This window comes from Scyliorhinus canicula, chromosome 3, assembly GCF_902713615.1.
Source record: "Scyliorhinus canicula chromosome 3, sScyCan1.1, whole genome shotgun sequence".
Lineage (NCBI taxonomy): Eukaryota > Metazoa > Chordata > Chondrichthyes > Carcharhiniformes > Scyliorhinidae > Scyliorhinus > Scyliorhinus canicula.
In genome coordinates this window covers 143,245,317-143,259,588 of record NC_052148.1, presented here as the reverse complement: position 1 = coordinate 143,259,588, position 14,272 = coordinate 143,245,317, and the positions used below count along the sequence as shown (strand labels likewise).

Genomic DNA, 14,272 nt, shown 5'->3' with positions numbered 1-14,272 from the left:
GAACTGTAGTGACATGTATGACCGACTGGTAGATAGGGACGACACCGTACTGGACGCAACAAGGAGGAAATGGGAGGACGACCTGGGGATGGAGATCGGGTGGGGACTCTGGAGCGAAGCACTGCATAGGGTCAACTCCACCTCCACGTGCGCAAGGCTCAGCCTGACGCAACTAAAAGTGGTACATAGAGCCCACTTAACAAGAACCCGTATGAGTAGGTTCTTCCCGGAGGTGGAAGACAGATGTGAACGGTGCCAAAGAGGCCCGGCCAACCACGCCCACATGTTCTGGTCTTGCCCCAGACTCGTGGAGTACTGGACAGCCTTCTTCGAGGTAATGTCCAAAGTGGTGGGAGTGAGGGTGGAGCCATGCCCGATAGTGGCGGTCTTCGGGGTTTCAGAACAGCCAGGTCTATTCCTGGGGAGGAGGGCGGATGCCCTTGCCTTTGCCTCCCTGATCGCCCGCCGTAGAATCCTGTTTGGCTGGCGGTCAGCAGCACCGCCCAGAGCTGCGGACTGGCTGTCCGACCTCTCGGAATCTCTCCAAATGGAGAAAATCAAATTTGCCATCCGAGGGTCGGACGACAGCTTCCACAGAACGTGGGAGCCATTCATGCAACTGTTCCGGGACCTATTTGTGGCCAATGTACAAGAGGAAGAATAGTCGGGGGAAGGTAGCGGGAGGGGGGGGGGCTACAGGTTCGTTACGGGGGTTCGATGGCTAGCTAAGGCCCAAAACCAAGCTAAATAAACATGTTGAGGGGGGGGGGGGGGCGCAGTTACTACTACGAAGATGCTTACCTGTAAATATGTATGTTAATTTTTGCGTGTTTGTTTTTGTTTGTTTTTTTTTGTTTCTCTCTCCTAACAATTTGTAATTTGTTCAATATAAAATACGAAAACTGAATAAAAACATTTATAAAAAAAAAAGAAGATGGCATAGTGGTTGGCACTGCTGCCTCACAACTGCAGGAACTTGGGTTCAATTCCGGCCTTGGGGAACTGACTGTGTAGAGTTTGCATGCTCTCCCTGTGTCTGCATGGGCTCCTCTTGGTGTTCCGGTTTCCTCCCACAGTCCAAACATGTGCAGGTTAGGTGGATTGGTCAGGCTGAATTGTCCCTTTAATGTGCAGAGATGTATAGGTTAAGTTCCGGGGATAGGGCGAGCGGGGGAGTGGACTTGAGTAGAGTGCTTGTTTGGCGAGTTGGTGCATATTCAATGGCAATTCTGCACTGTAGGGATTCTATAGGATACTATGCTGCCCATCTTATTTTTGCAGGCTCACACAACCATACTTTCCACTGGTGAAAGAAAGACAGAGAAGCTAGGATTTCAAAACATGGTAACTTGCCTCTTTGAGTGAGTCCAGGGTGGAAGCTTAAATGGTTAAAGAAGGACCCAACAGCCTCCATGCTGAAATGAATAAAGTTGAAAAACTAATTTGTCGATCCGTCAGAGGTAGACCCATCCTAAATTTCAAGGATCCTGAATTAATGGATATGGTATATGTATTATTGTGACAGACAATACACAAACTCCAGTCCTTAACTACTGACTATCCCTTTCTCTGACCACTGCCCAAGGCCTAACCAGATTTTTTGCACAACAGCGTCATGTTTGTCAATCATATATCTGCAACATCACTAAGACTGTAAATTTCTGTCTACATAGCATTGCCCGATTCTACTCCTGCCTCAGCTCATGTTGCTGAATCCTTCATTCATGCCTTTGTCACCTCTTCATCCTTCACCTGTGCTCTGTTTGAAACCAGGTCCTTGGTTCATTGCCTCCCGAGGCTTCATCCTGAGCTGTTTTTCTTGGCAGTTTTTTGGTGGGTGTTAGTTTGATATTGGCTTGGCAGGAGCAGGGTAAGGAGGCAGGTCCCAAGTCTACCTCAGCCAAAACATTCATTGAACTCAGCACGGTAGCATTGTGGATAGCACAATGGCTTCACAGCTCCAGGGTCCCAGGTTCGATTCCGGCTTGGGTCACTGTCTGTGTGGAGTCTGCACATCCTTCCCGTGTGTGCGTGGGTTTCCTCCGGGTGCTCCGGTTTCCTCCCACAGTCCAAAGATGTGCAGGTTAGGTGGATTGGCCATGATAAATTGCCCTTAGTGTCCAAAATTGCCCTTAGTGTTAGGTAGGGTTACTGGGTTATTGGGATAGGGTGGAGGCGTTGAACTTGGGTAGGGTGCTCTTTCCAAGAGCCGGTGCAGAATAGCCTCCTTCTGCACTGTAAATTCTATGATCTATTCTATGTTGGCATTACTCTGAACCATGCCCTAGTCAGTATACCGATTGAGCCTTTGTTTGTCACCTTCCAACTTCACAAAACACACATCTGCTTTTTGTTAAGTGAATTTCGGCACCAAGTATGTCTTTGGAGCTGTACAAAAGGGCTGAAATTCCCCAATGTCCACTCGGTCATTAAACTTGCAGTAAGGCAGCACTTACAACCACTCAACATCACCGTTGACCCAGTCTCAAATCCTGGGAATAGAGCCATTAACTTAGAAAAGGCAGGAACTCTTGCCATTCAGGAACTATTGTCATTTACATGAGAATTGAGAGTGGCTCCCTGTCTCTGTACTGGGAGTACAGAGAGAGTTTAGCATTTCAGCTCAGAGGTTATGCATGCAGTTTTTGTGAAGCCAATTAAGAAAGCAACATTACGTTCCCACTCCTATATTTGCAGGTTCTGTTGGCTGGCGTCCCGTGTTCTTTGAACTTAAGGTCATTCAAAACTCTGCTGCCCATGTCCAGTCATCGGGTCCAGTTCATCCACCATCCCTATCCTTGTTCATTAGCATTGACTCCCAATTAAAGAACAATTTAATTTTAAAATTCTCATTTTTGTTTTCAAATTTTTCCATGCCCTTGTCCTCTTCCCTGCCACGCCCCAATCTCTGTAATTTTTTGCTTTATAATGCCGCTGTGAAGTGCGTTGGGGAATTTTATTATGTTAAAGGCTCTAAATAATTGCAAGTTTTGTATTTTTTTTGTGTTTGATAGTTCGGATTTACAAATTCAAGCAAAAATACTCCAAATGTTCAGGTTCTGCATTTCAGGATAGAATTTACCCCTTCACCAGCTGGTCAGTAAATCGGTGTGATTGATTGCACGTCCATTCTACAAACCTTTGGAATGAAATTCAGGCAACTTCTATAAGAGTTGCGAAGTCCATGCCATCCAATTACTGCCAGACTGGTGATAAGGCGAATCAATGACGGGAGGAATTTTCTGGCCTTTCTCGCCTGTGGGTCCTGCCGAAGACTGGCGAGTCACACAAAATGGCGCAGTTTTCAGCGGGTCTGGAAGATCCCGCCGGCAGCCAATGACTAGCCGCCTCTGCTGCCAGAAAACATGCCGTGCCAGGGCTGGAAACTACCACCCCATGATTCTGGAAACAAAGCAATATAAGAATACATTTCATTTTTATTAATTCAAATCTATTGACTAAATGCAAACATTGAAACCAAATAAAATAATGACAGATCTCTTTTAGCTTGCTTGTAGTCCCCTATATAAGAACAGAACCTTACAATAACAATTCACAAACCTTTCGCTGCATGCTTTTTGCCAACACCTACAAATCTATTTTTAAATATTGACAAGTATTTACTGAATGAAACACCTGTCTTCAACTGGTCCAAGTAAAATGAAATTGGAAAATGTCAGAAATATATAGCAGGTCAGTCAGCATCTCAAAGGAAAACAATAGGTTAATATTTTCTGTGACTTTCATCAGAACTGGCAAAATTCAAATTGATGAAGGTTGTCACCCAAAACATTAATCTTGTCCAATCTTCTCTGTATGCTGTACATTTCTAGCACTTCAAATTTTTATAAAAATCTATTATTCCTTAATTTCTTTTGACCAATCAGTTACATTTTTTTATTTATCCCACAACAGTGATCAATGGTAGATAAATTGGCAGTAGTGCCAGCCTAGTTATGCAGCCCAGACTGTGAATGCACTGAATCTACCGTATATGTTAGTGCACAGGAAATTTACTGTGATCTATCGCAGTAGAGATCACACTATTCCACTTTAGGAAGTACGGCATGATTATAAATACTGTAAGCCTGTTCCTGTACATATGAGAGAATTATTTATTTAGAATTTAAAATATTGCAATCAATAATTACTACAATGAAATAAATGTAGATGAGATTATTCCATTTAAAGTCTTGGCTAGTTGTATGAACGCAGGATTATCCTACCATAAAGATATATTGCAGCCAAAGCTGCTTTGGATTCAGGGCACACTGTACGCTTCAACACAGTAACATGTTTTCAGAATTCAACAGCTGTCTTGGGTATCAATAAAGAAAATGGTTGCAAAAATCTACCATTTTCTCTTGATACAAAGATATTTTAAAAATTTAAGAATGACCATGTACTACACTATGAAAAATCATTTTTTCAGGAGGGTGGAAGATTATAAATGTATTGTTCATAAAGCAAATTAATCATGTTTTGAAATATTGGAGAAGCAAAGCAATATTATACAAACTGTGCCACATATCTAGTAAAGGTGTAAGAGGGAAGATTAGAAGTTTATAGTATGTTTGCTGCTGTACTTAAACAGTCCCATCTTGTGGTGAAATGGAATGAAAAATGACAGTGCTGTAATATGGCTCAGGTGTCTTAGCAGCTTCAGCCACTGATTCTCACCAGCGTGACTGCAGTTTAAATTGCTGCTTACTCAGACAAAGTGAGGTTAACTGCTGCAGCAAGAAGAGTCACACTGGAATAAAACAAATTAATTTTTTTCCAGCAACCAGAAAAAAATTACGTCATTAAAATTCATGAATTATGATGAATTATTTATCTTCATGAAGTTATCGATAGCCAAAATGGCTCAGCACCCACAATCCTAGCTGTTTCGACAAGATTGTGAACTCTTGTCCCCTAAACATGGACTCCACCAGTATAGTTCAGGGTGTTGGCACCTAACTTTCATGGTGGCCGATGGGTAGCATCACAGTTATGTATCAGACCGCGAGGAAATCTGGCTTCAGCCATTCTGACGAGAAGAAGTTTTCACCCCTCTTCCAGAAGCCATCCACATGTGTTATTCACAAAAACAAACTTGTGAAATACTTGCTTTATCATACTGTGAAAATTGAATCCCTTATGTTGAACTGAATCCACCCTAAATAATACTCTCATTGGTGCTGGGAATGGTTTAGGTCAGCTTGCCCACTGTTAACCATCAGGAAATGTTTCTGATACTCTTGTTGCTGTGATGCCCACAAGGAAAATAACGTGTTTCAAATAATATTGTGATAGGCCATTTTATTTATTTAAATTATTATATATATGCAACATATACATGTTAATATTTACAGTGAATTTTTTGATGGTTATATTATAGGGGGTAGAATGTCCCCACGATGCAGATAGGAAGCTCTCCTCCTTAATAATGCAGGTCAGCTCTTTTTCTTTTCAACACCCAATCGTGACTAAATCTTTTATGCTTTTTGAATTCAGTTACTGTGGTGAAATAGAGTTGAGGATAGAAATGTATGTTGGCAATCTTATCTCATGAAAGCCAAATGTTCTTGCACCAATTAATAGTGTTTACTGTTTTAACAAGAGGTGTTAACACATTGTGTACACCATATGGGATAATGCTTCCAGTAACCTAGTGACAGAGAAATTTGATGCACAAAGATTAGGGGTAATTTTGACTCGGATCACAGTGTAAAAGGTCCAATATTGATTCAACTGTGCATTGTGTATTTCTCCACTTCAGTGAAAATCAGAGGAGATATACAAAGAACATAGAACATAGAACAGTACAGCACAGAACAGGCCCTTCGGCCCTCAATGTTGTGCCGAGCCATGATCACCCTACTCAAACCCACGTATCCACCCTATACCCGTAACCCAACAACCCCCCCTTAACCTTACTTTTATTAGGACACTACGGGCAATTTAGCATGGCCAATCCACCTAACCCGCACATCTTTGGACTGTGGGAGGAAACCGGAGCACCCGGAGGAAACCCACGCACACAGGGGGAGGACGTGCAGACTCCACACAGACAGTGACCCAGCCGGGAATCGAACCTGGGACCCTGGAGCTGTGAAGCATTTATGCTAACCACCATGCTACCCTGCTGCCCTTAAGCAGGTACCCAGGTACCAAAGGTACCTGATCAGATAATAAATACCATTTTATTACCCAGAATCAAAATTGGCCCGATCAGGTAACCATTTGATAATACCACCAGTTGGTAATTTCTACTCTGAAAATAGTTGAACACTGTTAGACCAGACCTCATTATTGTGTAGCTGATTCCTGGATATGGACGACAGATTATTATTAGTCATCTGAGGAATTTTTCAAATGCTGCTGATAGTTTTTCAGAAATCCGCACACCAAAAAAGGCCAAATAGAAAGAGAGTTTGTAGATCTGATGGTTCAATTTTATGCTAAAATCACCACAAGAAAATAAAGAAGCAACTCTATTGTGACTATGTCTGTGTCATCAAAAAACAATGATTCCACTTTATCTTCATTTGAAATGAATAGGATTCACTGCATACATTATTTCTACCATGCTGGTAAATAAAATTCTGACCTCAATCTTTTGTCTTTTTTGCGTTATTTTTTAGCTATCTAACTAGCAAATTCCAGTGAATATTAAGTGAGCCATTTTATTTATTAATGTCAACCTTCATGTTATGGGCTTTACTGAATGCAAAGGATCAATGGAAATGATTTCCATCTGCATGTATTAGCTGAGGTGGCAACTTTCTTAAAATATAGTTCTAAAAGCTATTAATTAACAGCCAGTCATTTATCACGTGTGCATGTTCAGCATTGACATGTTTTTAAGATCACATTTTATTTGCAAGTTGGAAGTCACTAAATTGCACTGAAATATAAATGTTGATTGCAATTAATTATCAAGGAAAATGAAGATAAAATTAGATAGACTTAATTAAAAAGTAATCAACAGAAATTTCTAGCTTAATGTAGCTCAATGAAATCAATTTGAAATGTTATATTTAAAACAGAACCAATTTTATATTGGATTCAGTTTTAAACCCTTCCCAACTTTGTTGGCTTATGTTTCCTGTTGCGTTTACTTGCACCACATTTTATTCTCTGCCAACATGAATCGCTCCCACTACTGCTCTCGAACGAGCTAATAGAGTGTGACTCTTTTTCTAATTTTCTCATCCTCTGTGTGAGAAAGTACATGAGAAAATATGCATAAGAAATTGCAAAAATATGCAAGAGTGAACTTTGTTATTTTTTAAAATGTATCAAACGTCTCTCTCCATTGATCATCTACCCTATCATGAACTCTACCGTACCTAGTTAAGCATGTTTGGCAAAGCTCGACAGAGTTCCTCCCTGACTGCTGGGGAGTCAAGTAGTACATCATAATGTCTATCTTCACATCCAATTCTATTATTTACAGCTATTTTTCACAGTTAAATTTACTACAACCCCAGTGGCAATGAAAGCATTGTGTTGCATGGTTATCTCAATGTGATGGTATGCTTAAGGTGAAAGTAGACCTTTAGGGAATCACAGGGGTAAATATGTGCCTCAGCGAATGGTACGTTTGGTTATATACACCGGATATTTCCTCATGTTGCCCAACCTTCAGAAGAAGAGCGGCTAAACTTTCACCTCAGAACTTTAGGGAAAATTTCTGATGATTGATTGCAGTAGAATCTCACACTTACACAGATAGGAAGATAATGATACAGATAGTTGTTTGTTTCAATAACTCAATCATCCTTGTGAACCCACTTCTCAAATCGCTTTTGGCAGCTATGCCTCCCCACCTCCACCCCCTCACCCCACTGGCGACTGCAGCTGCAGCTTCTCATCCACTGTCATGAGATCCATTAAGCCCTCCCAGATTTCCTGAGAGGAACCAGGAGCTGCATGTGTCTCCAGGTTCCTCATCACCCTCTCACCAGGCACTGGACTCCGAAGCCAGGTGATGGAGTTCAGGTCAGCACACATAACCAGCATCTCATCAGTGAGTTGCTCAGTTTGGCCCTCCATGACAGTCGCCAGTCTCTCAGTGAAGGAAGCCATACGTTCTGTAGATTGTGTGATGGCAGCACTCACTGCCTGCAGGGACTCCTCTACAGTCAGTGTCAGTGCATGCAACCTCTCTGGAATCTCTTCCACAATTCCATGTACCTCATGCTGCATGTCCAGCATCTGCCACTTGATAGCCACCTCAAGAGGCTCATCATCATCCTGTGGCCCAGCATCTAGGTTGCCTCCAGCTCTCCTCTGACTATCAAAGGTCTGCTCTATCTTAGTCTCTGACAGCTGGTCTTGCGGCTGCGATTTGCTGGCATCAGTGAGTGGATCCCTTGGAGCTACATCGTGCATACCCACCAAGGTTTGTCCATCTGTGCCAATGCTCACTGCACAACAAGAGTGTGAGGCTGCACCCTCCGAGACTTCCTCCTCAGATTGATATCCCTCAGGGCTAATGGCTGCAGCTGCTGATGTTTCACCTGTGGGGAGACCAAACAAGGGGAATGAAAAAAAACATAATTTGAAATGGCTTCAGGGAGACACACTCCCTCAAACCACACACTGGTGACATTGGGAGATGATAACCTGGATTTGAACCTTCGGCCCTTCAGTATTGAGATGCTCATTTGTCCACAAATTCCGTAAGCCTCCAAAGTCAAAAGCCATAAATGCTGCTCTAGTATAAGGGTATCTAGCACAGCAAGAGTTAATGTGGGCCTGGAAAACAGTATGCTAAGAAGAGACCATGACCTGAAACTACCATTTTATCCCTACAGTGCAGAAGGAGGCCACTTGACCCATCAAGTCAGCGCTGACATTCTGAAAGAGCACCCTACCCAGGCCCACTCCAACTTATCCCTGTAACTTCACTTGACCAAAATAACTTTGGACACTAAGGGCCATTTAACATGGCTAGTCCACCTAACCTGCACATCTTTGGACGGGGGAGGAAACCAGAGGAAACTCACGCAGACACTGGGAGAACGTGCAAACTTCACACAGACCAAGGCCAGAATTGAATCTGTGACCTGGTGCTGTGAGGCAGCAGTGCTAACCACTGTGTCACCATGCCACGGATGGGACAGAGACCTGTGAAGAAGCAAGCATAGAGTTAGTTCCCAGCTCCTGCTCTACGTTACATGTATGTGGATGTAAAAATGTAAATGTCACCACAGCCCAGAGTAACATAAGCTGCTTTCCCCATTGACAAACACACGCTATACCCACCCACAACGGCACTCTGTTTTTTTTTTGTTAAATTGCACCCTTGGTTCTAAACCAGGACTAGTTTAAAAAGCTTCAGTGCTGTTAAAAAATGAGCGCATCAGATTTCTGAGAGCACCCTCACCAGCCCAGGTTCGGAATCGGTGCCTTACCACATAACGGCCGAGCTCGTTGAAAGAAAGAAAAACAAAAACAAATCAGATGGTCAAATCCACTGTAAAACATATGAAAATTCAACAGGGAAGACGCAGAAAAGTTAATTGACTAAATCGCTGAACACAATTATAGAGAGAGGTCACGGATCGCCATCGCTGCAGGATCCAGCGAAAATGCATCAAGTACTAAAAGAATCTATGAAAAACGGTTGTGCCAGTCATTCCTGACGAAGCTGCAAGCAGTTAAAGCTAGATTCACCTGAACTTTAAAATAACCATGGACAGCAAATCAACACTGCCAGAGCAATTTGGCCTGATCCAAGGGCCTGATAAAACTAAAAACTGAAGATTTCGGCAAAAGAGATTCTTAAAATACATGATGGCTTCAGGATTAGATAAAAAGACAGCAGCTGTATCAGTAAATACATCATTTTATTCAGTAGGTCCAAGTGCCAATGATATTATTGTGAAGCAAGGAATCAACAAATCCTCAGATAAAAATAGATTAAATTCTAAAGTCATTCAATACAGATTTTCATCTTCGAAGCAACAAAACTTTAGAGAGCGTGAGGTTCAATAAACATGTCCAACAACCTGGAGAACAGGTTGACTCTTTTATAAATGCTGCAAATTGAATGAACGCTATGGTGACCTTAAGTCAGAATTCATAAGGGACAGAACTGTTGTTGGAGTGGCTGATGGTGCCCTTTCAGACATACCACAGGCCAAGGAAGAAATGACTCCAGAAAAGACCATCCAAATAAAATCGTCAAAGAGTCTGAAATCCGCTAACAACATCAATTCATTGGTGAAAGCAAGTAATGGTATAGAGTAACTCCAACTGTCCAGCTAGAGAAACAATAAAGGGGTTGAGAGATTCCAGGCCAAGGAAGATAAGACCCAAACCGACCACAAGAGAGCAGGTAACCGTATCCACACTGTGGAATCAAATGACCTCGGAGGCAAAAGCAATATTCCGCAAAATCCATCCAGTGTTTCAACTGTAACCACCTGGTAAACTTCAGAAAGTCATGTAAGGCTAAGATACTCTCATGGATGGAAGATACCAAGGTAATCCATGAGATTGAGGTACTACACTGAGGGTGAAAATTACCATGTTGGCTTCTAAGGTGCGGCCGACATGTTCTTTGTCGGCGGTCAACAATTCTCAGTGCTCTTTGCTAAACAATTTATGGTAGATGGTGGTGTGGTAGTAATCTCTCTGGACTAGTAATCCAGAGGTCCAGGCTAATACTGTCAGGATAAGAGGTCAAAAAGCCTGGATATATGGGTGGCACGGTGGCACAGTGGTTAGCACTGCTACCTCGCGGCGCTGAGGACCTGAGTTCGATCTCGACTCCAGGTCACTGTCCACGTGGAGTTAACACATGCTCCCTGTCGTGGATCTCACCCCCACAACCCAAAGATGTGCAAGATAGGTGAAATGGCCACTCTAAATTGCCCCTTAATTGGAAAAAAATGAATTGGGTACTTTAAATTTATAAAACAAAGGTCTGGATAGCTTAGTCAGCAGAGTATCAGGGTTTCAATCTGAGGGTCCAGGGTTCTAGTCCTTGTCTGGGTACTTCTTTTAGTCCAAAGACTTCACTCTACGTGAAACGGTAGAAAAAAGAGTCTACATTGATTTGCAAAAACACCTTCTCAAAATTGCATTTGGGTTCAAATCCTACCCCGGCAGCAGGTGGAATTTAAATTCAATTATTAAATCTGTCTGAGTAATGGTGGCTATGATAACCATCATTGATTGTTGTAAAAGCCCCATCAGGTTCACTAATTCCCTTTAGGGAAGGAAAACTGCCATCCTTACCCGGTCTGTCCTACATATGACTCCAGATCCACAGCACGTGTCTGACTCTAAAACTGTCCTCTGAAATGGCCATAGCAGACCACTCAGTTCAAGGGTTGTTACGGATGAACAGTAAAGGCTGGGTTTGTCAGCAACGCCCACATCCCAAAAAATAATAAAGAAAAAAGAAACAGGGATTGCAGTTCGTAAGACCACTCCATTGCCATGCAGAGTGGTATGTCTGCTTCATGCCGCCTTGTGCACTTGGCCAACACATGAAGCAATCTCACACTTGACACTCATTATCCTCTTCCATAGGTCCATTTCCAAAATGATTACACACACTCACCCTGGCAAATTGTAAGAGATAGAGGTCACTCAACCTCTTATGGCACTGTAGCTAAGTCGACCCCATGGCTGCTGATCCCATCTGTGATCTCTATTCAGGCTGCTTTGGTCTGGCTTGGAGCTCTCCTTTTCCCACAAGCAAACATGAGGACCCCTGCCCCCTCCCCCCCACCCCCGATCAGTCATAATCTGAAGGAGGACTTGCAAGGAGGCATCATCACACCATGGGACTGGATCCCTCAACAGCTTCTCTCTTTACCATATGTTGGCCTTACAGCCTCTGTGGACAGAGACAAGGTAAAGAATAGAATTTGAATCTTTTTTTAAAAAAGACGTTTAATTCCAAATGGGAGTAGGACAGGTGTGCTGAAATGTTTTTTCCTCCCAGCAAGTGTCCTAAATGATACTGTGCCGGCACAATGGTCGCCAACATTTCAAAAACAAGCTCTTACCTACGGCTGCTCCAATAGTTCAAAGTATTTAACACTCTTCTGGGTCAAAGCATGTGTCTGTCTGAAAACAGCTATCGAAAGTGCAGCTATCAGAAGTTCGTACCAGGGTGTCATGACCAACTTCTAATTGAAGGCCTGGCCCCCTTCTCCCTGGATGTTCTGCCCTAGAGGCCCGGTTGGGAAAGCTGATCGCTCTTCCCATTCCTCTTTGACCAACTTTCTAATGGGCGGCCATTAATTGCCTGCAAAATGCTAAACTCACTGTCTCTGGAAGGAGTCAAAGAACTGCAAACTTTAGGGTTGGACTCGCACCTATGGCCAAGAAGTGTAAAACTCACCCTTTAGTTTTTCATTTCAGTCCACCTCTGGTAAACTGCCAGCACCATATGGCATTCCTGCATGATTTAACAAAGCAACAGAATAAAGGCATCAATTATAGATTTTGGATTAAAAGGATGAGTGGGGTGGAGGTAATGGAGGGAGTTTGGGGATGTCTGGAGGGATCTTTGTTCGTGTATTTTATTCAAATTTGATTGGGTCCAAAGACATTCTGTTCCCCTTAGCAAACAAAATTAAAAAGGAAACATGCAAATGCAGCATGAGTCAAATGTCGAGGGGAGATTTTGTGCATTCTCTAAACCTAATACCATATAAACAATTTGCTGTGCTACTGAAAGCTTAATATGGTTCTGACTGGTTTTCAAGTTGAAATGTAATCTTGTGACGAGTGAGGTGACCACCAGTTTAGCCACTCTGTGCAGTAATATTTGTATTATTTCACTTCAGTAAAATGACTTTCAGTATATCGATAAACAGATGCCAATTTATGGCTTTTCAGCAGATCTTAAACATTTTCAGTTTTAATTGATCCATCAGGGTTAGATGTCCAATGTGCATTTCATATGGAATTAGAAGTCCGTGCTGAATGTTCTGGTACATTAGCAACAGAGTAATGCTTCAGCTGAATAGAAATTTATTTTCAAGGACAATGTGTTGCATACCCTACACATGAAGTTAACTTGATTATTATATTGCATAAACTTGCTATAGACTATAAATATATATGTGACTCATAACTTTATAAAGAATGTCTTCTTGAAATAGGCATTGTGAAAAAATACTTTCACTGCATCTTACTGAAACATAAGTCCATAAAACTTGACTGGTAACTTACGGATTAAGCTAAGACTTCTGATCAATGTCCAGATTCTTGTACTGTCCATCTTGTAGCATTACACTTGCATTGGAATTATAAAGGACAAGGAAATCATCGTTTGATTTTGTTAATTTGCAAGTAATTCAAAGCACTGTGCTCTTTGGAACTCATGGCTAACTGATCGATTTATTAGTAGGAGAAAGGAATGATATAACTCCAGAGTTAACTGGTTTGCATTGACTGTCCAGTTCCTACGTCCAGTATTCTGCTAAAAATGTAAACCTTAGATGACTGAGTAGAGGGCCCAGTGAAAACAGAGGCCAGAAAATGGTGCATTGCATCAGCCCACTGCCTTCCTTTGCAGCAAATGCAGCAGAGACTGCCTGGCCAGAGTGGGGCTCCTGAGCCACACCAGGTGATGCTGAGCAGACTTGACCAGCATGATGCAAACCCCCATCTGAGGAGATGGAAGGCTGCCACCTCCTGGTAAGGCAGCAACAGGTTAATAATAACTGTGACCATTAACATTTTTAATTACAAAACTTGAATGACAGGAATTTGTGTGTTACTCACATTGTTTGTGGGCACTGTAAAATTGCTATTGCATCAGGATTTCTGCCATCTATGCTAGAAATCCCTAATGACAATGGCCCAACAAAACAGAGGAGATGCAATGCTGCATAAAATTAGGTTCTGTGGTACGGACTGATGAAATTCAATGCAAGTGGACCACATACTTGGCCACAACAAGGAGAGAATTTAGCAGGAAGCCACCCTGACCACACTATGGCACCTTTGATCGTTGGTTCTCAGTCAGGAAAAGCACAGAAAAATGTAAGAAATGGGGGTGACAATGTAGGGGAAACATAATTAATGGTATTAACCTATAAGTAATCAATAAATCACCTGAAAGGCAATTTAATAGATCTATTAATACATTTATTCTCTCAACATAAAATCTCACTGCTTGAAGATACCCATAGAGAAATCAGGCTCACCGTGCTTTCCTCTATTAAATATTCTGATATATAAACCGAACGAACACTGCTCCAGGCTAGAATCAGAGAAGTTCACTTAAGTTTCCCTTATATTGCTGTCT

General features: G+C 42.2%; 1 protein-coding gene across 2 annotated transcripts in view; it reads left to right on the top strand.

Moving 5' to 3' along the window:
• pcdh7b (protocadherin 7b) overlaps positions 1-14,272 on the top strand; it is a 501,674-nt gene that overhangs the window by 372,647 nt on the left and 114,755 nt on the right. The window contains exon 3 of one of the 2 annotated variants that reach the window (XM_038791444.1): positions 5,384-5,437. The exons of the other annotated variant lie outside the window; for it this stretch is intronic. Within the exon in view, the coding sequence (XP_038647372.1) occupies positions 5,384-5,412 (29 nt within the window). The 3' untranslated portion in view covers positions 5,413-5,437. The remainder of the gene's footprint in view (positions 1-5,383; positions 5,438-14,272) is intronic. 2 annotated transcript variants of the gene reach the window in all.